Source organism: Dasypus novemcinctus, chromosome 20 (genome assembly GCF_030445035.2).
Source record: "Dasypus novemcinctus isolate mDasNov1 chromosome 20, mDasNov1.1.hap2, whole genome shotgun sequence".
In the NCBI taxonomy this organism is placed as follows: domain Eukaryota; kingdom Metazoa; phylum Chordata; class Mammalia; order Cingulata; family Dasypodidae; genus Dasypus; species Dasypus novemcinctus.
In genome coordinates this window covers 38,238,841-38,264,748 of record NC_080692.1, presented here as the reverse complement: position 1 = coordinate 38,264,748, position 25,908 = coordinate 38,238,841, and the positions used below count along the sequence as shown (strand labels likewise).

Here is a 25,908-nt window from a genome sequence, read left to right as displayed (position 1 = left end):
GGGTGGTTTTATTTACATAGGGATACAGAGATGTACAATTTAGACTAAAAGATGAAGAATTGCAGGTAGCTTCTAACTCTCTACTGTTTCTCTGCTTAGTGTTTAGCTACTAAAAAAATATCTTTCTGACCCAAAGTCAAGATTATTTCCTTTATGTTATTAATGCAGATATTTTTGTAGTATATCACAAACTATATTGGCCAGGTTCATGTTTTTCAAAACTCCAGGAAAAGGAAATAACTTCAGTGGCCTACTCTTGCACACAGCTCCTCGCTCTCCATTTCACTGCTCACACTTTCTACAGGGGTGTCAGGAGTTTGTGAATTAAATGTGACTTCAGGCTTGCATGTGCTGACTGAGGAAGCTTATAGGTCCTATAGCTCATCCACAATTTGGTACTTGAACTGTCACGTATAAGAGATTGGTGCCAAATTCAACCCTACATAGCCCCTTCCCAATAGTCTGCCTTCGACAACTCCTCCTTGTCAAATCGAACAGTTTACATAGAATATATAGCGAATAAAGCACCCTAAAAGATACGAATGTAGGTGTTGCTTCCGCGGATAGCAGGAATACCTATCAGCTTCCCACAGGGCTGACATTTCAGGCTGGCAGGGGGGAGATGATCATAGGATTTTGTGCTGCTGTTTCTAAATGGATTGTAGAGACTCCCAAGGCAAATCGTCTGAATTCCCGCCATCTCCCTCCATGAAGAGTCAGTGTGATGCAACTACTCTACTCAAAAAAGCTTTTATTTTTTATTTTTTGTACTTACAAACCTGAGCCCTCAAGTAAGGGTCTCTCTGTACTTAAGTTTAATCCTTTGGGCACCAGGAAACTCCATGCCTTACTTCTCACTTCCTGGAGACACTTCTGGCCCTAGAAGCACTGAATGTTAGAGTTGGATGGTAGCTGTTAGCAGGCTTTGGTGTTTTGTGAGGTCCCCTCTAATAACTAGGAACCAGAGAATGTGCATTAGCCTTTGATAGCTAACCTTCTTATTAAACACATCATAGATATGCCAAGTTGCTAGCTCCTTAATTAGCTAAGACCCAAGAGGTTTTTATATGGAGAAAGGAAGAAAATTACAGCTAGAAGAGATACTGGATAGTCAAGGAAACAGAGAAAAATAACACAAAGATAAACATTGACTATTCCTGTTTAAGAACCCAGGGTGGAGAAGGACTTGTAGTTATGAAACTTGACCTTGCCGATCCCAATGGCAAGGCTGTTCCAAGTGTGTAGATGAATGTGTGGTGGTGGAAACAATGGACTCATGATTTTAAATATAAATATATATAATATAAATATATTAAAGGAAATAAATATTTAATATATCCATATTTAAAGGAGGGATGACAGAATTAGAAAATCACCATCTTGCATCTACCAATGCAATGATGGATCCATAAAGAATCATCACAATATGCTAAAACCATTGGACAAACATTTGTAGGGAACAGGATATACAATCTCAACTTTATCAACTCCCATAAACCCCCATATGATTACAAAGTAAAAAGATATCTTTACAATGGGCAAATTGGGGTGATACTACCTTCTTAAACTGACCAATAGTGAACTGACATTAGATACTTTTGGTGTGTTGTCATGTGACAGACACACATCACCAAAAATATTTAGCCTGAATCTAAGAATGAGATAAAAATTGACAACACAAATCCAGATTAAGAGTAATTCTAATAAACAGCTGGCCTGTACTCTTTCAGAAAATGTCAGTGGCATAAAAAGGCAAGAACAAAAAGAGGAGGAACAGTTCCATTTTAATGAACACTAAATAGAAATGATAACAGAAGGCGATCTTCATTTGATTCCTGAATCAAAAATAAAGCATATATTAAGAACATTATTGGGAAAATTGAAGAGGTTTGAAAATGGACTATATATTAAATAATATTGTATTAATGTTCAATTTGGGAGATATAATGGTATTGTGGCTATGCGGAGGTTATCTTGTTCATAGGAGAGATACGGTGAAGTATGTAGGACTGAAATATCATGATAGCCACAACTTACTTTCAAATGACTCTGGAAAAAAAAGTTTGAGAGATAAAGCAACTGTAGCAAACTGTTAACATTTGGTGAATCTAGATGAAAGGTACAGAGAGGTTTAGAGTAATGTTTTTAAACTTTTCTGTAGTTTTGAAATTTTAAAAGTAAAAAGGTAGGAAAAAGAACACCCAACAAAACTAAGTTCTTTATTTCATACATTCATTTCAGCAATATTGAAATGTAGATTTATCATACATGCAATCCCCCTTTTTAGATTTAAAGTATGAAATGAGTGAAAGTTACAAATTATCATATAATCAAAGTTAATAACAAAAGTACTTTACAAATAAGGCAAAAGACAAGAATTATTATGCTAAATGTCTAGTGCAGATATAAAACAAGAATGAAGGATACTGTTTGATGCTAATATTCAAAATACCTTGTCCCAAATTTTTAATTTCTCTGCTCCTCTCCTTTCTAAAACCTAAGGGAGTATTTATTATAAATTGGAAGCGCAGAATTCTTAACAGAAACCAGTTAGATACTGAGTTGTACGGTTCTCCTTACAGGTACAATTTATTCTTCAGCAAGCTGTAGGCCATTGAAAAAGTAACCCCATAGCCAACAAAAAAGCCCAAAGCGCGATTTGGCTGAGGAAGTGGTGTCAAATACGCAATTGTGTGGTAGATGCGTGCTCCAACAAAGAGTCTGAAGTGCAGGAGAGCTGTAGAGAGATCTGGTTCACTCAAGGAATACAGAAGGCCAATACCAAGAAATGGCACGATATTTTCAAGGTCATTCAGGTGGGCTCTGTGGAAAAAAATTCCAAATCTGTAAATGTATAACTCCTTTTCCCCTCTTCCCCAAAACTAAATATGTGTTACTCGATCTTTAAATTGCAGAGTAAGATTGATTTTATTTCTCTTAAATTGCCTTGCTTCCTTATCCACTTGACTTTTATTGAAAATGTCTCATTATTTTGTTTTCATTTTTAGTATATCTCGGTATATAACAGAGAGGCATTTTACAGTTTCTAGAATATCAAAAACACATCTATATAATAAAACTCACTTCATTTTTTACTTCTGAGGTTCATACAGTAGAAGTTAAGATTTGTCTTATAAAACTTCTCATAGTCTCTTCAACAAATGGTGCTGGGAGAACTGGATATCCATATGCAAAAGAATGAAGAAGAACCTCTATCTCACACCACACACAAAATTAACTCAAAATGGATCAAAGACTTAAATACAAGAACCAGGACTATAAAACCCCTAGAAAAAAAATATAGGGAAGCATCTTCAGGATCTTGTGTTAACCAATTGTTTTAGACTTTACCCTAAAGCATAAGCAACAAAAGAAAAATTGATAAATGGTACCTTCTCAAAACTAAAAACTTTTGTGCATCAAAGGACTTTATCATGAAAATGAAAAGACAACCTACTCAATGGAGAAAATATTTGGAAACCACATGTCCAAGAAGTATTTAATATCCCTAACATATGAAGAAATCCTACAACTCAACAATCTGAAAAATGGACAAAAGTCTTGAATAGACATTTCTCCAAAGAGGATACACAAATGGCTAAAATAGCACATGAAAAGAAGCTCAACGTCATTATCTATTAGGGAAATGCAAATCAAAACCACAATGAAGTACCATTTCACATCCACTAGAATGGCCACTATTACAAAAACAGAAAACTACAAGTGTTAGGGAGGATGTGGAGAAATAGTAACACTCATTCATTGCTGGTGGGAAATAAATTGTTCAGCCACTGTGGAATATAGTTTGGCAGTTCCTCAGAAAGCTAAGTATAGAATTACCATATGACCTGGCAATCCCACTACTAGGTTTATACAAAAAGAATTGAAAGCAGGTACTTGAATAGATATTTGCCTACGGATGTTCACAGTGACATTATTCACATTTTCCATCAACTGATGAAGGAACAAATAAAATGTGGTACTTATATACAATGGAATATTATTATTCAGCCTAAAACAAAATGAAGTACTGATATATGCAACAACATAGATGAACCTTGAAGCTATCATGTTGAATGAAATAAGCCAAACACAAAAGGAAAATATTATATGATCTCACTGATATAATTGGAATAAGCGAACTCAGAGTCCGAATCTAAAATAGAGGTTACCAGAGGCTGGACTGGAGATAAGGAATGGGAGTTAATGCTTAAATTTCTATTATAGTATTTCTTTTTGGGTTGATTGTAAAGTGTTGGTAACAGATAGTGGTGATGGTAGTATAACATTGTGAATATATTATATAAGTGGTTAAAAGGGAAAGCTCTAGGTCATATATATACCTCTAGAATTTAAAAAAAAACTGACCTGTTGACAAAATATGCAATTTAGGCAACTATAAAAAAAATTATTCTTCCCAAAGGAAGAAAATCCTTTTAGTATTGATCTTTTCTAAGACTTTTTCCTCACTCCTTCTGGCCTACAAAATGGTTATTAAGAGAGAATCATTGCTAATTTACCCAAACAATTATTAGGTTGCCAAGAATTCATTTACTAATTTCATTCAAGAATTTCATGCTTTCACCATTTAAGGAACAGAACTGCCTTTTAAATATGGGTAAAATTTTAGCCAGCCTGTCTTCAAATCACAAAATGAATTATTTCATTGTTTTAGACTCAAAGTACAAAATACAAAATGGAGGAATAGAGTATGGATTAGAGTGGACTTACTGATATTCTATTCATGAACTATTGTGATTAGTAATCAAAGAAAATGTGGCATTGGTGTGGAGAAAGTGGCCATGCTGGCTGCTGGGGATAGGGAGTGGGAGGAAGAGATGTGATGTGGGGGCATTTTCAGGACTTGGAGTTGTCCTGGGTGGTGCTACAGGGACAGTTACCGGACATTGTATGTCCTCCCATGGCCCACTGGGAGGACTGTGGGAGAGTGTGGGCTATGGTGTGGACCACTGACCATGAGGTGCAGTGGTGCTCAGAGATGTATTCACCAAATGCAATGAATGTCTCATGATGATGGAGGAGGTTGTTTTTATGGGGGGAGGAGTGGGGTGAGGGGGGTGGGGAATATATGAGGACCTCATATTTTTTGAATGTAACATTAAAAAAATAAAGACAAAAGAAAAAGAGAGAGAGAGCGCCAATGTTTCCTACATTTTATCTTTACACCGCAGCCAGAAGAAATTAGAAAGCACGGCCTAAACACAAATTTTCCTCCAATTCATGGCATCTATTAATGACTTGAAGATTTTACAAGTGCTTAATTTTAAAATCTGTACCTGTTTAAGCTTACAGTATATAAGTTTATAGTATTAAAAATTGCTTTAGAATCTAGACTAGAGATGGAGATTTTAATAGTTTATCATTTATTGATATGTTTCAAATGAAAAATATTTATGTTTTAAGTTGCCCACCTCTTTTAGCATGAAATAAAACTATTACAAACTGCTGGATTAAGGATCACCATTATCCTCCCTTCTTGTCTTTCTCCTGTTTTCTTTAGATTACCTCTCAGGCTGCCTGGCAAAGATGAGGACAACATAAAGATACATACTGTAGGTGGTGGTAGGGACAAGTAACTGTTTTAAAAGTATTTAAATAAAGCACTACTTGCTCCTGAATAAAAGCAAAGAGAAAAGTGGAAGTGTTCTTGTCTCTTCTCTTTCATGGAACAATCCCAAGAGCGACTGAGGGTATGGTGGGAAGGAAAGGATAGGAATGTTCTTTTTCTACTAAAAAAGGGCCTACTCCATAATTTACACCAGGGGTATTTGCTTTGGTCCCCTGAATTCTGCTAGACCGCAGAGATATCTTCACCTCCAATCTTAGGCATGTCAGCACTCCCCTATCCAACATTCTAGAAGGACAGAAAAACTTAAAGGTGGAGAATGAACCATAAAGGGGAGACATGGAAAACAACGCCCATTTCGACAATGAATGGGAAATACAATGCAATGATAAAAGAGGGAAGAAATTCAAGGAAAATAGAGGTCAGAGGACCCGGTGATGGTGGAGAGAAGGAAGTTCAGGACAGAGTGTCCTTTAACCTTGCTGGCATCCCCCTGTTGGTTCTGATCTTCCAGTCTCTTTATCTTAGTTCTGCTTCTCGATATGTTTTCCCTTTCCTCCGCCCTCAAACTGTTCTCAAAGGTAAAACTCTTCATGTTCCTAATAAGGTCTGCTTTCAACAAACCTTCATCCCTGTGCTAACTGATGCTTATGTTTTTTTTTAATTTTTAAAGAAATTTCGGATTACATAAATGATACAAAAAAAATATAAGGGTTCCCATATGCCCCACTCCCTCCCCCTCCCACACCTTCCCTCATTAACAACATCCTTCTCTGTTCTCTTCAGTCCCTGCCCCAGGCTTACACACACCCACCTCTCTCAGTAAGCACCTGCACAAAGTCCAATGGCACCCTTCTGCTGTTAACCCTTTCTTCTGCTCAAATGAGCGCTCATCCTACAGTGGCAGCTCTCCTCATTTTATTTTTTTTTTATTTTTTTTTAATATTTATTTATTATTATTTTTTTAAATTACATTAAAAAAAATATATGAGGTCCCATTCAACCCCACCGCCCCCGCCCCCCACTCCCCCCACAGCAACACTCTCTCCCATCATCGTGATACATCCATTGCACCTGGTAAGTTCATCTCTGAGCATCACTGCACCCCATAGTCAATGGTCCACATCATAGCCCAGACTCTCTCACGTTCCATCCAGTGGGCCCTGGGGGGATCTACAGTGTCCCGTAATTGTCCGTGAAGCACTATCCAGGACAACTCCACGTCCCGAAAACGCCTCCACATCTCATCTCTTCCTCCCGTTCCCCACACCCAGCAGCCCCCATGGCTACCGTTCCCACACCCATTCCACATTTTCTCTGTGGACATTGGATTGGTTGTGTCCATTGCACACCTATGTCAAGTGAGGGCTTAGATTGCACATGGGTACTGGATGCACTCTTCCCGCTTCTAGTTGTAGACACTCTAGGCTCCATGTTGTGGTGGTTGACCTTCTTCAACTCCATGTTATCTGAGTGGAGTAAGTCCAATAAGTCAAAGTGTAGGAGCTGAAGTCTGTTGAGGCTCTGGGCCTGGGTGTCATATTATCAGTCCAGAGATTCAAATCCCCTACATATATCTTAAACCCAGCACCAACTACAATTCCAATAAAGTAGCATGCAAGTCTTGTGAAAAGAGATCCCCTCTGAGTCCATTTCCATCACGCAGAAACACCAGCTCCAAAGAAGGGCCATCTGTCATGGCAGTGAACCCCTTCTGCCATGACCATAGAACCCGTGGGTCTCTTTATCCCTCAAAAGAACCAATACCTGGGGTTGTATCTACCTTATCTGTCTCTTAGACTCTGTTCAGTTGTACATAGGGGTATTCCTTCTGACAACCTCCAGACTCTTTTTTAGAGACTCACAGCCTTATAATCTCATTTCTCCTTTCCATTTCCCCCTTACATTAGGACAAACCGCTTCCCGAAGTCATGTTATTATATGTAGACAGGTATATTCTGCTGTTCCGCATTGAATCTTTAATTCAAGGTCATTTTCTAGTTGCTTCTTCAGCTGGTATGTGGTAGTGATCCCTCGGTGCCAGGGAGGCTCATCCCCGGGTGTCGTGTCCCACGCTGGGGGGAATGCATCACATCTACACGCTGAGTTTGGCTGTGAGAGTGGCCACATTTGAGTAACATGAAGGCTGTCAGGAGGAAACCCCCAGGCATAATGCTACTCTAGGCCTTGTTCTTATTGCAGGTGCATAGGCTCAAAAGGGTAGCCATTAGTATCAAGAGCCCACTGTTGGGCCCTCCTTCCTTCCTGGTTCTTGCCGTTGCACCTGGAAGACTGCCGCTGCTCTCCCAGGGCCCACAACAGTGACCCCCCGGCCAGGAGCCCAGTACCCCCCCAGCTGTTGTTTTTAATTGTTTCCACTATGAGTATATATAGACATTACCATATACCCTGGGCATATGCCCTGTATAACTCCCTGTCAACCATATATATCCTGTCAATAACATCCCATATCAGTATTCCTCCGCTGCCATTGTTGAACCACTCTGTGATCCAAAACTTCCCGTAAAGTGAATCCCAACATAATGTCAGCTTCAGAAGAGTCTTAGATCACCAAAAGTCATATATACAATATACAGTATTTCCCCAGATCCACCATAAAACCTTTTCCCTTCCACAGCAATAATCTTTTAACTTATTCATATCATATTTCCTGAAACTGATGTACAGATTCCGAAACTATAGTTTTCAAACAAGGTAACATTTGTGCTTACTATGTGGTCCATACTTTAGGTTGTACAGTTTTCTAAATTTTTTAGTTATCCTATGTTTTGTCTTATGGTTTTCATTATTAGTCTGTCGTCCCCTATATGTTTTTGGTGTAATATTAGCTGTTTTATATTCATCCTCGTGTACTCTCACATAACTCCTCTTTTGCCCCCTTATTTACCTTTGTTCCATCCATTGCACGTCCATTTTCCCCTCCCCTTAGGGCCCACAATGCCTGCCAATCTAATGCCCTAGCTCTCCTCATTTTAAAGCCACTTCTAGGCTGTTACCAAAATCTATACCCAGGTGGGAAGACTTTGTGGGTGACCACATTCTAGCCCGTGCCCCTCTCCCAACATCCATTCCTAGGATTCTGTGTCCCAATTCTTTTTCCTCCTTTGGGACAGATGGCCCTTGGTCCAAACTTGCTCTGTGCCTGACCGTTCCAGTAGCTCTGTGCTGTCCTCATGACGTGGATGCGTACCTTGCTCCCTCAGATCAGACTCACTTGGATTTCAGCAACTGACCCAGACTAGAGGTGGTACATGCCTTTGAGAACTTCATTTGCTGGCCAACTACAGCAGGAGTGTCGCAGCAACTTCTCCTCAACTCCCTTATCTCAGCCTCAGCTCCCCCACTCCCTTGCTCTTAGCACCAGGCAGTGTGTCCAAATTCCCACCCAGGAATTTTCCCAAACAGACATGATCTTTCCCCTCTACTTCCTCCTTCCAAATCCTAATATGCTCCAAGTGCTTCCTTCATGAAATATTCCTAAATGCCCTAAGACACTGAGACCCTGTACCCTACAAGCAAATATCTACTGGGATGCTGCTTAGAGCATTCTCTAATTACCACATGAATTTTTATCTTATTTTCAGGGCAGGGACCCAGTTTTCTGGGGTTTAAAGATTGATTGATTGATTGATTGATTGATTGATTGATTTTCCCCCTTCTCCTCCTCCCACCCTGCTGTTTTCGCTGTCAGTGTTGTCTTCTCTTCTCATTTTCTCTCCTTTAGGACTCACCGGAATTCCATCCTAGAGACCTCTGATGGGTGAGAGGTTCCCTGTCAACTGAGCCGGCTCAGTTCCTGGTCTCTGCTGCACTTCACCCTCACTCTCCCCTTGTCTCTCTTTTGACATGTCCTCATCTTGCTGCGTGACTCACTTGTGCGGGGCACGGGCTCACCACGCGGGCACTCACGTGGGCACTGGCTTGCTGTGCGGGCATGCTTTCTCTTCATCTCTTTCACCAGGAGGCCCCACAGATCGAACCCAGGTCCTCCCATATGGTAGGAAGAAGGTCTATCAGTTGAGCAACATCCACTTCCCCTTAAAGTTCTTTTATAAAAGAAGGGATAGTAATACACGCAGAATAATTTCTCAATAAATACTTTGTTCATTCATTGGGGCCAGAAGTCATCTAGAGCAATCTTTAGCCTGCTTCAGTCCCTTGACAGAATCACCAGCAAATGTCACCTAGGCTCCATGAAGCACTCTCAGCAAAGGGGTATTCTCTATAGTTCAGGGAAGTATATTAAGTGTCTCCTGTCCCTAACATCAAATTCAAGCCTTACTTCTGTGCTTCATTTCTCCAGCTGCTCAGATTGCCTTACTATCTTCTTTTCATCTTGTTATAATTGAACGCATGTGGTCTTGAATTCTTTTTAGAATAAGGTGAGACAGGGTTAAGTAAATAAATATGTAAAGTCCTTTCCAAATATCATTGATTTCTGTCTTCCCAGAATTCAAATGAAGTACTTTAAACTACTAATTTTGACATTTAAATATAAAGTACTTTATATTTTTAATTAATTTTTACATGTTTGTATGTATTAATTTATCCAATACTGCCTACCTTTCACTTCATCTGTGGCCCCTCAATCCCTACCATTGGAATATGCCAATAATTACGATTGGCTTTACAAGTTCATATTCAAGTAATGAGAAGGAAAAAAAAACATTTAAAAATGGAAAGGGGAGATTCTAGAAACTCTTTTTCTGAAAAGCATTTCCAAAAGTGGCTATTAGAAAGTTTTCGGTGGGGCCAATAAGATCTCAAAAAATACAAGAGAAAACTAGACACTTGGTCTTTTTTGACCCCGCAGAAAAGCCAGGGTGTAATCACCAGGGGGCGCTGTGCACACAGTAGCTGCCCCTCCTCTAGGACACTGACCCCTTTCCAGAAAGAGTGATCAGTGGTTCTAACTAAATTAATTTGTTGCTCTCAACCTGACTAGAGGATTGCCTTCGCCTCTAAAAATACAATTCCATGGTTGAAGTAAGGAAGGGTAGAATCTAAAATCCTAAAATAAAACATTTTTAGCTAAGCTTTCACAAATGAGCCTGATATGGATCTCCTTCCAATCTTACCAGTCCTGCTGAGGGCATTACTACAATCCGGACTACCCAGGACCAGTCGTGACTGGCCTCATGCCTAAGTGCCTACTCTACAAGAGAAGCACAGAAAGGACAAGACAAAGCTTTTAAACTGCTTAAGGTCTCTTCAGCAGTGCTGGTAACTTCACAATGCTTCACTTATCTTTTCTAATTTTTATTCTCTCGTTACAAGATTTGCAATTTTCCCTTGATACAATTTGAAATTTTCACACTGATTCTTTGTCTTGAAGCTATTTTAGATTCTTATTCTTTACACAACCTGTTTTCAAAACGGGCTGATTTACTTAGGACAACTGAGAGATGAACAAATATATAACTAAGTGGAACACAAGTTCAATTTTTTTTCCCCAAATATCTAGCAGAATTCCTCTTACAAGAAAAACATTCTTGCTAGATAAATAAGTTGGGGTAGAACTGTTTTTGCATGAGCTAAAGCTGAATTTCATTTTGGCCCTGGAAGGGCAGGAGAGTACCTGGGGTGATAGAGGAGCCAGCAAAATGGCATAAGGCGGGGCACTGCTTGAAGGAGGAAGGCACAGCACCACTTCCCCCGAGTGAGGATGCTGAAGGGCACTGAGAGCGACAGAGCGACAGAGGTCCAACGTACAACTTGAAACGCTTGTGTGTAATTTCCTCTTCACCCATTCCCACCTCAGTTTAGTCAAGTCTATTTCATCCACATCTTCTTCTAGTTGATTTGTGATGGGAACTGAGGAAAAGGTTGAGCTGACATCCAGGATAACAAAATGCAAAATGTGGTAAACATCCAGATCTGGACTTAGTTTGAGGCAAGAAACCACCAGGGTATCGGTAGAAATTTGCGGAAGGGCTTCAGACTTTCACAGGGAATTGCGAAAGGGACAATGGAAATGCCACCTAGATGTTAAAGGGACTGGAGATCCCAGCTAGTATCTGAATTGCAGAAGTAAACTCTTTTTCCCTTGGTCTTCATGTGACTATTCATACTTACCAAACTGAGGAAGTGTATTCCAATATATTCATTATATTTCATTACAAAACCAACTAGCTTTATATTTTTATGTTTATATAAAAAACCCTTCACTGATTCTTTGATTTTACATAGTTACTTATTTCTTAGAATATGCCTAGAACACAGTTTGGATAAGCCTTAGGAAAAACTAAAGGAGAAGACAGTATAGAGTTTTGATATTTTATATGTTAGGAAAAGGTAACTAATGTGTTGGCAATGCAATCTCAACATAAAAACATTTGCAATTTACATGCCTTTCTATGACAAGGATTAAGAAATATACCTTCAGAACTAGAATTCAATGTGCTTTTAAAATAGCATATTTATTGTATTATTAGGAGACTATAGAGATGGTATCTTGGCTAACTGCTTTTCACTGTTTATTGAATCCCCGACAGAATAACCATAATATCTACAAAGGAGATAAAGAGAGAGAGAGAGAGAGAGAGATTTCCCTACTGCTCCAAAGACTGTCAACTTTCAAATTTTGAGTCCTCGGCAAAACGGCCTCTGGAAAAACCTAACAAAATTGCAAGAAGCTACCTTCCCTGTTTTACTCCCTGCCTGCCATTATTTTTGATATATCCCTATATAGAGGAATGTCATTAACTCCAACAAAGTGGATAAAAAAATATAGCAAAATTGGCAGTACATGCCATTATTGTGATATTTGAAGACTTCTGGAACCCTAATTTATCTACAATTATTATGGAGTAAAAACTGACATTTTTTCCTTCATCTTCAAGACCCCCACATCCTCACTGAAATCCCTGACCAAAATTTTTGCAAAAGCAAGTGATTTCAGGAGATAGTAGTTTACCTTCGAACACGTTCCACTCTGTCATCTGTCCTTAGATACTGCTTGAGACTTTCCCCTTTGCCAAAGGATGCGCAGTCTTCTGGGTTGGCAAAAACCTATTCCAAATACCAAGAAAAATCACTAACAAGGGAGTATGAGTTATTTGCTTTCCCCCACACACACACATTTTAAAGCAATTTTATTGATATATATTCACATGCCATATAATCCATCCAAAGTGTACAGTCAATGGCTGTTAGTATAATCACAGAATTGTACATTCATAACTGCAATCAAGTTTAGAGTTATCTGCATTTTAACAGAAGAAATACAGGCATCCAGGTTGGTCCTTATAGAAAGAAAATGTGAAGCAACAGACCAAACATAGGGATATAGAATTTTTATTAACAATGCAAAATAAAAGAATCAAAGAAAAGCACAAATAAGAACTTAAAACTAATATAAAAATAATGTAAAAGAAGCAAAAATGGAAAAAAAGGTATAATTCTAAGATTTCATTGATTATCATTATGGTGAACTGGCACATTTTTCATAGCACTGTTGACATACCTTCCCTCAAGGGCATTATCATTTCCAACTGATTGACTCATTTGAAAGTAATGCATTTATTTGCCAAGGAATGTAGAAAACAGGGGAGACGCATAAAAGAAGGAGCAGGAAAGGTATTTCACACTTTGTTAGGATATGTGTGAGGGTTAAGTTCATGTGTCAGCTTGACTAGGTCAGAGTCCAGTTGTGTGGTCAAGCAAGCACTGGCCAGATTGATATTGTTAAGGTTATTTTGTGAATTTAATTAGTCAAATGATTGCATCTATGCTGATTACATACACAATCAATCAAGGAGATTGCCTTCAGCAATGAGAAAAGCTTCATCCAATCAGATGAAGGCCTTAAAGAAAACTGATCATTTCAGCAGTCAGAAAGAAGATTCTTTCTCTACTTCAGCCAGCCAGCTTCTCCTGGGGAATTCATCAAAACCATCACCAGAGATCCCAACTGGTGGCCTGCCCATATGGAATTCAGACTTGCCAATCCCCAGTCACATGTGCCAATTCCTATAATAAATCTCACAATATTATATCTATCCACTGCCCAATGAATCAATCTATTAATCTACCTATCTCTCCTATCAGTTTTGATTCCCTGGAGAATGGTGACCAATACATCATGTGCATCCATTTTTCTTTTCCCATACCGGATAAAACCTTAAGTTAATAAGTGAAATTTAAGGAGTTATTTGCATTCCTATGAATAATAAGTGCATATCCTAGGGGATATATTCATGTATTTCTTCCTGAGATGATTATGTCACTAGAAATGATTTCACCTTTCTTTGAAATTTGAAATGTGCATTTAAAAAAATATTTAAGTATGTTCTGCCATTTAGTAATTTATAATAAGGAAAAACACAAACTATAAAATTAGCTTTGATTTAAACTTGAGAATCTTATAAATATTCTTTTTCTTAATGTAATATGAGCATTTAATAGATGTTGAGGAGAACTGATGGGAAGGGACATGGTACAGCATGAGCTCTTGAGATCAGGTCTGTCTTAGTCATCACAGTGTCCCTAGCATCTAAATAAATGCCTGACACACACTATATATTTTGAATGAATAAATCTATTTACAATGTAAAGTACATGAGAGTTGGTTTCAAACCAATCTGAATTTGAATCTCGCCCTCCCCCTTTACTGAAGTGCAACCTTGGGTAAGTTACTTAGCCTCTCTGGGTTTCAGTTTCCTCATCGGTAAAATGAGGAAAATAACCCTCATTTCACTTGATGGCAGTGAAGATTATATAAAACGATTCGTGACCTAGCACATACAAAAAGTACCAGAGTCCGTGGCACGCTTCACTGACACGCCACAGAGGCAAATTCCCTTCTTTTCTAGACAGAGTACCTTCTGCTATCCTTGGTGCCATTACTCTCCTAGAGGACAGTGTGGCAGTCACTTTGTAGCTAGTTGTTCCAACTTATTACCCTACTAGGAGATGATTCAGTTAGAGATAAACACGTGGATAAGTGCCCCATTAAAATGCAAATATTCTTGGGAAGGAATTACACCTGAGGCAGTAACTAGGCACTACCTCAGGGAGCACTGTGACCTTTAGATGAAAGTCAGACTCTAAAGGAAACACTTGTTCAGGCATTAAGAGAGAAATACAAATAGTGGAATAGGTGCAGGGACTGCATCAAGGGAAATCTTTTAGCTTTGTCAAGGCAGCCTTGATCTACTACTCTTCACTATGTCATAAACTATGCTTGAATATAGGATATGTTCTTCAAAATCTTTCTAGCACATTTCCCTTACCTCTAATTAAAAAAAAAAATTATACTGTTGCATAGAAATATCATCCACTTAAGAAGCAGAAAGTACACAAAATTCAAAATGGCTTGTCCCCATCATAAGACGTTCTTCTGTGGGAAAAAGAACCTTAATTCTTAGCCCTTTTTTTTTTTTTTTTTGGTTCCCCAAATCCTACCTTTGGTCTGTAATAGAACTGAAAACACCAGTTAATTGTCTGGAAAATGACGATTTTCTAAACTAATAGGTTAAATTGACTCCAAAATCACAGAACGTTTCATTGAAAACTTTGATACTCCATATCTCTAATATGCTAACCAGCATGACAAACAGAGAAAGTCAACACGTGGGGAAAAAAACATTTGCTGGTTTCTAGGGGAGAATAACTGTCATAAATATATTGGATCTAGCTGCACCAAATGATTGCATACTTCACTTGCAGCATTAAATAATGTGCTACTGGGCTTTACAAAACAAAAAACAAAAAAAAAGTAAATCAAGAAAATTCCTTTCCAGAATTCCAACTTGTGAAAATAAGGAAACGTTATCTCCCAGTTTCTTACCTTTCTTGTCATTCTATAGAATGCAGTTACAGTGCTCATTAACATCATTTTTGAAAGAATAATGGTTGTATAGGAAGCAAAGGCCATGAATACTTCATTCTCCATTAGGTGGGTGAGGTCAACCATTTTTTTTCAATTTTGGTCTGGAATCGTTAAAAAAAAAATTAGACAAAGTGGGTAAAAACAGACATGCATACTCAAATAACTTTCACTTTTCACCTGATGTACTTATATTGCAACATTCACTATCTATACTGTTCTTCAAATCTCTTGGGCTATTTGCAGAAGAAATGGTGTCAATTTTGAAAATTTCTGAAATAACCAACATTATGTCTTCTCTAGTTCTATGTCATTAAGCCTGAAGACATCTAAACAAGCACTGAATGAAACTGTAGGGGGCATTACAAGCAAAAATAAATAGACACAATGTTCTAAGACAGACTGCAATCAAATTTTTGCATCAAGATGAACCACAGGTCAGACACAAAAGACCAGAAGTCATAGACTGATTGCTATAGAAACATCAAACTATACACAGTAGTTCAGTATCTTTGATATTATTTTAGAAACATCTAAGATCTAAGACAGTCCTGGTTTAGAAACCCATCTTAGAACTTTTTGCCATTTCAGTAGTGTCCAAGATCACAGGCTCCAGGATCTAAATTTCAGAACCACACTGGATTACTAACTTTGGTAGAGGGATTTAGCCTCTGTAAAACAAATTTATAAAATGGGACTAGTAACAGCTCCTAACATATTGACTTGCTGTCAGAATTTAATTGAGACGTGGACTGTGCTTAGCACAGTGCCTGCCCATGGAAAACCCTCAATACAGTTACTATATCTTTATCAGGATCATCATTAATACCAACATAGGTGAGGAAAGAGCAGGGTAAAGGAAACATCAAAATAATAGGCTTGCCAATTCAAGGTAAGCAATTAGCAGTTTGGGTAATTTCATAGAGGGAATAAGGGAAGGAAGATTTGCCTTATATAACTCTTCAGGTTACTTCACATTCCATATTTACGTCCATCTCAAAACTGTCAAGAGTAAACTGAATGTGACTATTTTGAGTCATGAGTTGAGAGTAAGTGGGAATGTGCTCAGAAGGCAGGCTGAGGCCACACTGCCACACTGGTGCTAATGAAGTCAATGTGGGTAGGAATTTAGGGTAGGGGTTAAAATTAAAACTGTCCAGACTACCCCGTAGTCATTCTTTGCAACCTCTTCTTTTATTATCAGCCCTATCTGCTTCCTCTGTCTTTTCTGACATAGCATTTTTCACACCCAAGTTTAGAGGCTATTTAATCTGCTTAGCATGGACTGCTTTCTCTTCTAGACAATGTCTATTCCTGCCTTGACAACTCACCTGACATCAAATTCTGATCACTGTATCCATCTACTGATAACTTATCAATCTTGACTTTCTGTGCTCTGCTACTTGCTATATACCTAGTTGTCTGTATGTTTCTGTTGAATATGATATAAACCATAAACATGTGTATGTGTATATGTAATTTTATAAGTTTTCCATGCATCCAACTATGCTATAAACTTTGTGTGCATTACCTTACATAGTCCAATGTATATATAATATGTATATCCATTTTGCAGATGATATATAATAACTATATCCATTTTGCAGATGAAAAAAATGGAAATCAGAGATGTAAAAAGGCCAGGCTGGGACACAAAAAGCCCAGGAAATGATCACATTTACACTACTTCCTTCAAGAGACTGTAAACTCCTTAATTCTGATTCAACTAACTTTGAATTCTCAATGGCTGGCACTGAGCTGCGTGCCTCTTCCATCCATCACCCTCTTTCATCTTCCAATTTTGCCATGGGGTAGGTATTATTATTCCCATTTTTCAGATAAAGAAACCAAGGCTTCTTTAACCCTCTAGTTTTATTTGCTTAGGCTAAAAATGTGCTCCTTGGACTTAAGCAGATATTCTAGTTACAAAAATAAATATATGATAGCAAATTAATCCACCTCCACCATCAGTAATGTTGAAAGCATGGCATGTTAGATATTTTCTCTGTGCAAAATAATACTTTTAGCAACACTGAATGCATTCAGCTGTTGCTCTCCAATTATTGAGGGTAGAGGGTGGGATCATGAATAAGCTGCACTGTCCCTCTGAGCTCACATAAAGGAATTAGTTTATAAAGGAAGCCAAGCCCTATGCTTGTGGACCGAGAGCTGAAAAAAATACAGCAGGGATAATAACTTTTTTCCTCTAAATCAATAAAAGGTTACCAAGTAGGAAGTGGTGCTATTTAATAATGATTAAAAACTAAAACAGTATTTTCAGGTCTCTACTAAGGTTCCCAGACTGATACTTATTTAGCGATGGAACAAATAATGTCGCAAGAATGTCTTCTTCCAATGAAATGAACTATCGAAAGGGTAGCAAAAAAGTAGAAGCCTTCTAGAAGTGATGGGGGGAAAAGAGCACAAAGTTGTCAGCAACTGGGGGGGGGGGGAGGGCAGTGGAAGGCATACAAAGTGTGCCCTACACAAAGAAAGTCTCTAGATCACCAAGAATGAGGCTTAACTCCTTGAGGGGAGTTGGGAAAGGGGCTGACACTGAATCTCTGATACAGGCCTAAAGGCCCACGAACCACCCCTTCCGGACCTACATCTGCCACTTCCGCCATCCCAAGGGCTGGGTGATAGGAAGTAAAAGTGAAAGCATTAAAAAGCAGGGGTCACGTATAGCACAGATTAAGGCAACACTGGTTCAGGCGATTTTTTCCCAAGCTGGTTTGTCAATAAGTGTCATGAGCCTGCAGCACACAACTCGAGCCATTATCATGATGGGGCACCGCAGCCACAAAAAGAAGAAGAAAAAAATACTGGAAGCTTTTTAACCAGGAACTGTGGCCAGAAGGGAGGAGAGCAGTAAAGCAGCAATGATAATTAAGAGGGTAAAATATTAGGTGGTTTGAGTATTCTAGGGAGGAGGGAGAAATAATCTAAGAAAAGTAAGCAGAGAAAAATATGAAACCTCGGAACGAATTATAGAAAATAAACTATTACAGTGATACATTCTGTTCATTTTATTATCTATTCCTTGGTGGAAAGAGAAGTGAGCATCTCCACGTGCCTCACCAGGGACCAGGGCTCAGCTCCCTAACGCAGAGGTCAAACCCTGGCTGAACACACAGGGACAGGGGCACCGGCCTCGCTGGGGGAGCCCAACTCGGCCCATTGCCAGCTGATACTTCACTTCTCTGGGACCCAGTTACCCTACTGGGAAATCAGGTTAATAATAACTCTTACCCACAGGACTCTTGTGAGGATTAAATGAGTCAGCCTATACACAGAGCTAGGGACAGCACTGGGGCATTTTAAGTGGCAAACAAATAAATATGCTTTAAGCTCTTCCTTTAGCATTGTTCCAGGTGCTGAGAATACAACTTGAGAGTTTTTATAAGGCTTCCACCTACTTGGTCTGAAAACTCTAAGGGAGTCAGAGCCCATCATCTTTTTCTCCACCTTTTACCTCTAAGGAGACTGAGGCCCCGAAGGAACATGTATGCCTTGACCCACATTCACGGTGGAGGGAGCAAGACCAGAATCCAGGCTTCTCAGAGATTCAGTGTGTGAGCAGCTGCCCACCGAGGCTAAGAACGCTGGACTGCTCGGATGTTCGAGGCCGTTTCCTGTGGAATCCCACTTCTGTCTTGCCCCCGTGCCCCCACTAGAATCTTTCATGGCAGGCTTCATCTGCGATTGAGAAACCCTCCCTTCCCTGAGCGTGCTGTGGCGACAGGTCTCTCCACATCCGTGTTGTGAAACGCAGGGAAAATCTGGGCACATGGCCCCAAGGCCATGACTCTGCAACTTCGTACCGCCTGAAGCCAACAGAACACTCCAAATCAGATAAGGAGGACAGAGAATTCAGTGGCCATGTTGAGGAGTTCTAGAATGTCCTGACCCGCACATTCAGCCTCCTGTGCTGCCTGGTTCAAAGACCCCAGGGTCTGGGAGGAAAACGGTGGTAGTTCCGGGGCCTGCGGCGGCCTGACACTGTTTGCTGGGGACTGGGGACTCTGTTGATCTGCCCGGCCTGAGGGACCGGTGCCCTCCACTCGAACACAAACCCTTAGAAAATATTTACTTCTCCACACAGACAGCTGTGTTCAAATTTGGATTGCAAATGATTTGCCATCTTAACAGTATCCAGGGTGGTCTCCAGGCATAGTCCTTATGTGGGAAGCACCAAAGCCCACCACCACCCTCACTGGCCGGGTTCCTGGGTGGTAAGTCCAGGGTGCGCTCACAGAGGGCTAGAGCTCTAAGAACTTGAGGCTCGACTGGCTGCAACACTGTTGGCTGGGGGTCCCCAGCAGTTTCCATCTGATCAGGCAATGAGGCTGGATTGCAGTCCAGTGGGCACTACTTGAAGAGAAAGCAGGGAGAAGAAAGTGCTGCTCCCACAACCAAGAGGCCTCAGACCTCTCCAAAGGGAGCAGGAGACCCGAAGAGCTGCCACCAGTCTCACCAGTGACAGGTGGCTCTCGCCACTGCCCCAGGCCATCAAGGACAAACACTTCTGAGGCCTCAACTCCCCAAGAAGAGACTCCTGCCCTGCTCCCACACAGGGCCTCCTTCTCCAGGAGGGGAGGCTGGAAGAGGCCCAGAAGCCTCCATGGAGATCCATCCTTAGCCCTCCAGGCACCCGGTAAAACAGTACTACAGGGACTTTATCCACCATCACCATTATTATTGCTCTTATTGTTTTTTAAATGGCTAAAGTTTCTCCTGCCTATCAAAATGAACCGACAGGAGCAAGCCCTGCCTTTCAAGAGGGACAAAGGCTCACAGGTCTAGGAAAGTGAAAGCTGCTGCAGGATTTTACACCCTTGAGTGAAAACAACAGCGACTTCACAGACATACAACTTGCCAGCACTTTTTCCTCCCCCAAAGACCACTCTTTCAAATGGGATGCTCCCCTTTGGCTTGAAAATGCAAAGTTATTCAATCACGATGTGTTCCTGAAACACACATTCTCTCAGGTTCCATTCTGGGCGTTTGAGAACTTACCCAGGCGGGTACAGGAACACAGTCCCCTTGGAGAAGTGACAGGCTGGAAAGCAGAAGTTCAGCAGCTCGACGGAGCAAAGGACCTCCTGGCCGGCAGGGCCCTCTCCAGGCTGACACCCCCACCAACTCTCCTCCCTCCCTCCCGCCGCCGCTCCACCCCTTTCCCGCCGCAGCCCGCGCCCGAGCACCTACTTGGGTCTGGAAGGAGGACAGGAAACCAGCGCGCGGGGCGCGGGGCGCGGGGCGCGGGGCGCGGGGCGCGGGGCGCGGGGCGCGGGGCGCGGGGCGCGGGGCGCGGGGCGCGGGGCGCGGGGCGCGGGGCGCGGGGCGCGGGGCGCGGGCTACGGGCTGAGCTTCCTGGCGCTGGCCGCACGCAGGCACGCCCGGGTCGCGTGGATTTCCCTCTAACCCGCTCTCCAGAGCTTAAAGCCCGACTCTCGCCAAGCCCCTCCCTCGAATCGCCTGATTTCTCTGTCCCCGAGTAGCCACCGCCTACCTGTTTCCTCCCTGAGCCCTGCTCCTGGCACTTGGAGAAACTCGCTCCCAAAGGCCACCGGCCCTGGTGAGCGGGGAGGGGACCCTAGCGATTGCGCGGGAGCTCTGCATCCCCCAGGATTTCAGGACCCGGGCGGTGGGGGGAGGAAGGGGAAGGAAGCTCATTTTATTCTAGCTGGAAAGCAAGTTCATTTTATTCTAGCTGGGAATACTTTAAGAGATCCTAATAGTAAGTTGAATGTTGAGATATTTTTTAAATTGCCTGCATAGAAAATTAAAATTTTCTGGGGAGAAAAAATATTAGGAGTGATTGGTAAGATTACCAGCCATCCGTTGAACTTCACTTTCCGCGCTGATGGAATGTAACCTTTAGTAAAGGCCACCCATGGTATTCCCAACCCGTGACGCTAGACCACTGGCTTTGTAACTCTGTCCCCTCAAGGTCAGGACCCAAAATAGAACTGGGGTGAGAGGCGGGGATATTGGATCAGTTCCTTACCTAATTAACTTGGAGTGTTTTTTCACAGAGTCACTTAGGGGCACGTTTTAGAAAGGCATACTTATTCTAGCATCAACATCTGGTTAGGGGTATCTCCTGGTACCTGCAATAACATTTGTGGATCTGTCTTCCATGCGTTTATCCAAAAATTTTTAGCGATTTAGGTTTCAGTCTATTACTCCTCTCATGCCAATACTTCTCACACAGCTACCACTGGCTATGTAAAATATTTGTTCTTCCCTCTCTTCTGTCCTAATTTTACATTCTTTTGGCTTTAAGGGATGCACCAGGACTGTCTAGAAACCAGTTTGCGCTAAGAAGCAGAAAGTTATCACAGGCCTGAGAGCAATGTCTACAGAAGCATACCAGTAGGAATAATTTAAAAACCTAGCATTGGAAGATATTAGTACTTCATTTTGAAGTCTGTAGCTTTTGAAAACTATATTTATTCACCTCTCTTTAAAGTACACTGGAACCTGGCTGTAACACTAACCAGAAAATGGTAGAATTTGAGATGAAATAAGTCTATCTTGAAATCTAAGGAGTTCAGTTCTACAAGTATTTAAAGAACTTTTTTTCATTTATTAGGAGGTGATACAACCCAAATCTTGAGGTTAACATTACAGAAAAGGTATGAGAGAGCTGTTATTAATTATTTGATCTAGAGCATGTCAATTCAGCAGTTCTAACTTGAAAAAAGAAAAAAAGGAAAACAGCACCCAATTCATCTAATGCTCTAATTATAAAATGTGTCCAAACCACTAACTGATTAATGAAAAAAATTTCCTGAGTACTTGTTATAAAAAAAATAATGAATAATCGTTGCCTGTCTGCCATATATAGGGCACAGTGTTAGGTACAATATCAGTATTTGGCTGTAATAAATTTAAGCCAATAAACATTTATTAAGTGAGGCACGTGATTTAATAAGAAACCTGAAACTAAGATAAATAACATCAATTAATTGTCCTCAAGGACTTTACAATCTAGTAAAAAACAGAGGCAAAAAAAAAAAAGGAAAAGTCACAGTTAGTAGAAGACAATATTTCAGTTTTTCAGTTTAGAAATGAGAACAATAATTGGGATCTGGGATGGAGCAAGAACAGGAAAACGGTTGTAAAAGAATATCCACTCTCTCTTCACCCTAATTATATACTCTTAAGTGAATCAGTTATTACTCAGCTTGTTTCAGTTGGGTAAAAGGACTTTCAACCCTTACCACCTTTTTAAGCCTGTAATGAAATCTCAGGAAAACTCAGTCCAATCTCCTGGGCAAGTAATTTCCTATTAAATATTAAAAGAATTTAAAAGGTCATTAACTTAGGGTTGGGAAGAACAAAGGTCATTCAGCAAAGAGAAAAATCTGGAAGAATAAAGTGTTAAACACCTAGCAGCTCCTGCCTTTTGAAATAAACAAAAAGAAATATCAGAAAGGATTGCTACCACCACTAATCTATACTTTCTTTAAGTGGGAGAAAAACCAGATGCCTCTGACTCATTTAAATTGTCTTGGATCTCTCTGTTTTTTTGTGTGTTTGTTTGCTTTGTTTTGTTTTGTTTTTCCCTAAATCCACCAAATAGGTATCCCTACAGTCTAAAAGAATACAGACCCTTCTTGAGATTTGAGTGACCATACATGAAAACGTCTTAATGGTGAGGGGAGCAAAAACTGAAATAAAAATAAACATTTTAAACACACAAACATTGTTTTGGATTTATAATATATGTTTCAATGCATACTACAGCATTTGCCTTCTCCCTATTATGGAATTCTTATTTTTCCTGTTTTATATATGCACACACAGATCCAGAGCAGCCTGGAAGTTGTGCTAGCTTCTGAAATAAACTCTGAACCTAATACCCACAAGAGGCTAAAGTAACCACACTTTGAAGGATAGGACTAAAAAATGATAAAATTCATGAAGCTAATCAGAGTATGATAAAGGTATAAGGAGGGACAAATAAATCGAAATTAAGAATAGAATCCAGAAATAGAACCACATTTAATTGGCCAATTGATTTTCAACAAAAGGCACCAAGCAATTCAAGGGGAAAGGAAAGTTTTCAACAAGTGAGGCTGGAAACACTGGAGAGTTGTATGGGAAAACATGAACTTTGACCCCTAGCTCACACCATACACAAAAATTAATTCAAGATGGATCAGAGAACAATATAACTAACTTACAGAAGAAAACATTAGGGAAACATCTTTATAACTGGGGTAGGGCACAAAAAGCATTTTCTATAAAAGAAAAAAATTGATAATTGGACTTTAAAATTAAAATCTGCTTATCAAAAGTCATTATTAAGAAAATGAACAGGTAAGCCACAGACTGGGAGAAAATATCCTCAATACATTTATCTGACAAAGAACTTGTATGCCAATATATGAAAAAGAACACTTATGACAATAGTAAAGAATAAAAAATACACAATTAAAAATAGGAAAAAATGCAAAAGATTTTAACAGAAGATTTATGACTGGCTTCACAAAAGAAGATATATAAATGTTCAGAAGCACATGAAAAAGTGCTCAATGTCATTAGTCCTCAGAGACAGACAAATTAAAACCATATGAAACTTCTTAACAAACACTAGAAAGTCAAGAATTTAAAAGACAAATATTGGCAAGAATGTGAAGCAAATAGAACTCTCAAATATTGTCAGGGAAAGTTATGAAATGGAACAACAACTACAAAAACTGTTTGGTAGTTTCTTATAGAGATAAAACCATGGACCTATTGCTATGACCTAACATTTCCACTCCTAGGTATTCATCCAAGAGAAATGAGGACATATATGACACAAAGTTCATTGGTCTCACCCAGGAAAACTGACATGAAGGTGATGATGGATACCTACCATACCAAGGATGAGAGAGTCTACAACTACAAGCAAGAGAGTCCCATACATCAGCGCTATAGGACCGCAGCCCCCTCTTAACTAGAGGTGGAATGGACATCACCATTGCAGAATCCTCAGGATTGGGAAATGAACTATAAACTAAAGTAGACTTACTGGTATTCTATATATAGACTTATCATGATTCTAGCAATGGAAGAAATTATATCATTGATGTGGAGACAGTGGCCACTAGAGGTTCTGAGGACAGGGAGAGGGAAAAATAGGTATAGTATGGGAGCATTTTCAGGACTTGGGAATTGTCCTGAATGACATTGCAAAAACAGATACAGGCCATTATAAATCTTGCCATAACCTACAGAATTGGGTAGGAGAGAGTATAAACTACAATGTAAACTTTAATCCATGCTTAGTGGCAATGTTCCAAAATATGTTCATCAATTGCAATGAAAGTACCTCACTAATGAAGAATGTTGTTAATGTGGGAGATGTGGGGAGTGAGGCATATGGGAATGCCCTATATTTTTTGTGTGACGTTTGTATGACCTAAGTATTTATTTTTTATTTTTTTAAGTTTTGCTCAAGAAATGTTCCTAGCAGTTTTCTAAATAATTGCCCCAAACTAGCAAAACTTAAATGTCCATCAACAGAAGATTGGTAAAACAAATTATGGTATAGTCAGGGAAGGAAATAACTATAGCACTATTAAAAATAATTAACTACTGATATACTCAATATCATGACAGAATCTCAATAACATGTTAAGCCAAAGAAACCATACACAAGAGTACATACTGTACAATTTCATTTATATGGAGTTCAAAAATAGCAAAACGAATCTACGATAACAGAAATCAGAAGAATGGTTGTTTCTAGTGGGATGAGGGTGGTGATTGACTGGAAGGAAGTATGAGAACTCTCTGGAGTGATGAAAATGTTCAGGCTATGGGTTACAAACTCTGTCCATTGCACTCTATATAAAGTATACCTCAATAACAAGTTCATTTAAAGAATTTAAATTTTACCAAAGGTGGCAACAAACTAAGACTAAAATAATCACGTTTACTGCTATCAGTTCCACCTTAATATTGGATTGAAATGGTAAAGTGAAGAAAAGGTAAATATGTCACAGAGGATTCGGAAATCCTCCTTTATTTCTGTGTTTCTACCTCATCTACAGAAATGATAGCTATTGTCTGTTTGTTTGTTTGTGTTTGTTTTTCCCAGCAGAGGGACAATCTTGTGTGCAACTGGGGTAAGGTAGACATTATCCTTTTTAGTCAAACAGTCAAGCAGCAGCACCAAATCTTGCCAGGATTCCTTGGGCAGCACTTTGGGCAACATGGAAACATAATTCATCTGGGGGATTACTGTCGACTTTTCCAGGAACTTCCTGATACTCATCAACACTGACTCACAGCCCCTGCTAAAGGGCCAGGGAAAACACCTTGACAATCCAGTCCCAATAATTTAGTTACCCTAAATAAATTTAGGGTAATTTAATCAATTTCTTTAATGTAGGAGATGTATTGGAGGATTTTTAACACTGAATTCACAGAGAGAAACCTGAAAATATTATTTCAAGTTCAGTAAACA

At 39.8% G+C, this 25,908-nt stretch overlaps 1 protein-coding gene across 3 annotated transcripts; it reads right to left on the bottom strand.

The window, feature by feature from the left end:
- Nucleotides 1-1,765: 1,765 nt before the first annotated feature.
- Nucleotides 1,766-21,033, bottom strand: MGST1 (microsomal glutathione S-transferase 1). 3 transcript variants are annotated; one of them, XM_058282847.2, is made up of 5 exons: nucleotides 20,953-21,033; nucleotides 20,457-20,499; nucleotides 15,399-15,541; nucleotides 12,525-12,619; nucleotides 1,766-2,823 (listed from the first exon to the last, which is right to left on the bottom strand). In XM_058282847.2, the coding sequence occupies exons 3-5, from the start codon at nucleotides 15,522-15,524 to the stop codon at nucleotides 2,577-2,579; spliced, it is 468 nt and encodes a 155-aa protein (XP_058138830.1). In that variant the 5' UTR covers nucleotides 15,525-15,541; nucleotides 20,457-20,499; nucleotides 20,953-21,033; the 3' UTR covers nucleotides 1,766-2,576. The 3 variants fall into 3 exon arrangements, with proteins under 3 accessions (XP_058138830.1, XP_012381310.1, XP_004460357.1); XM_012525856.4 differs by lacking the exon at nucleotides 20,953-21,033 and adding an exon at nucleotides 20,649-20,725; XM_004460300.5 differs by lacking the exons at nucleotides 20,457-20,499; nucleotides 20,953-21,033 and adding an exon at nucleotides 20,649-20,734.
- Nucleotides 21,034-25,908: the final 4,875 nt, after the last annotated feature.

What these genes read in the sequence shown, in the direction of transcription:
- MGST1 (XM_058282847.2), bottom strand. Translation starts at nt 15,524, where the DNA reads ATGGTTGACCTCACCCACCTAATGGAGAATGAAGTATTCATGGCCTTT. An exon ending in TCTATAGAATGACAAGAAAG is followed by an intron (nt 12,620 to 15,398) that starts GTAAGAAACTGG and finishes TATTTGGAATAG; the next exon opens with GTTTTTGCCAACCCAGAAGA. An exon ending in AGAGTGGAACGTGTTCGAAG is followed by an intron (nt 2,824 to 12,524) that starts GTAAACTACTAT and finishes TTTTTTCCACAG; the next exon opens with AGCCCACCTGAATGACCTTG.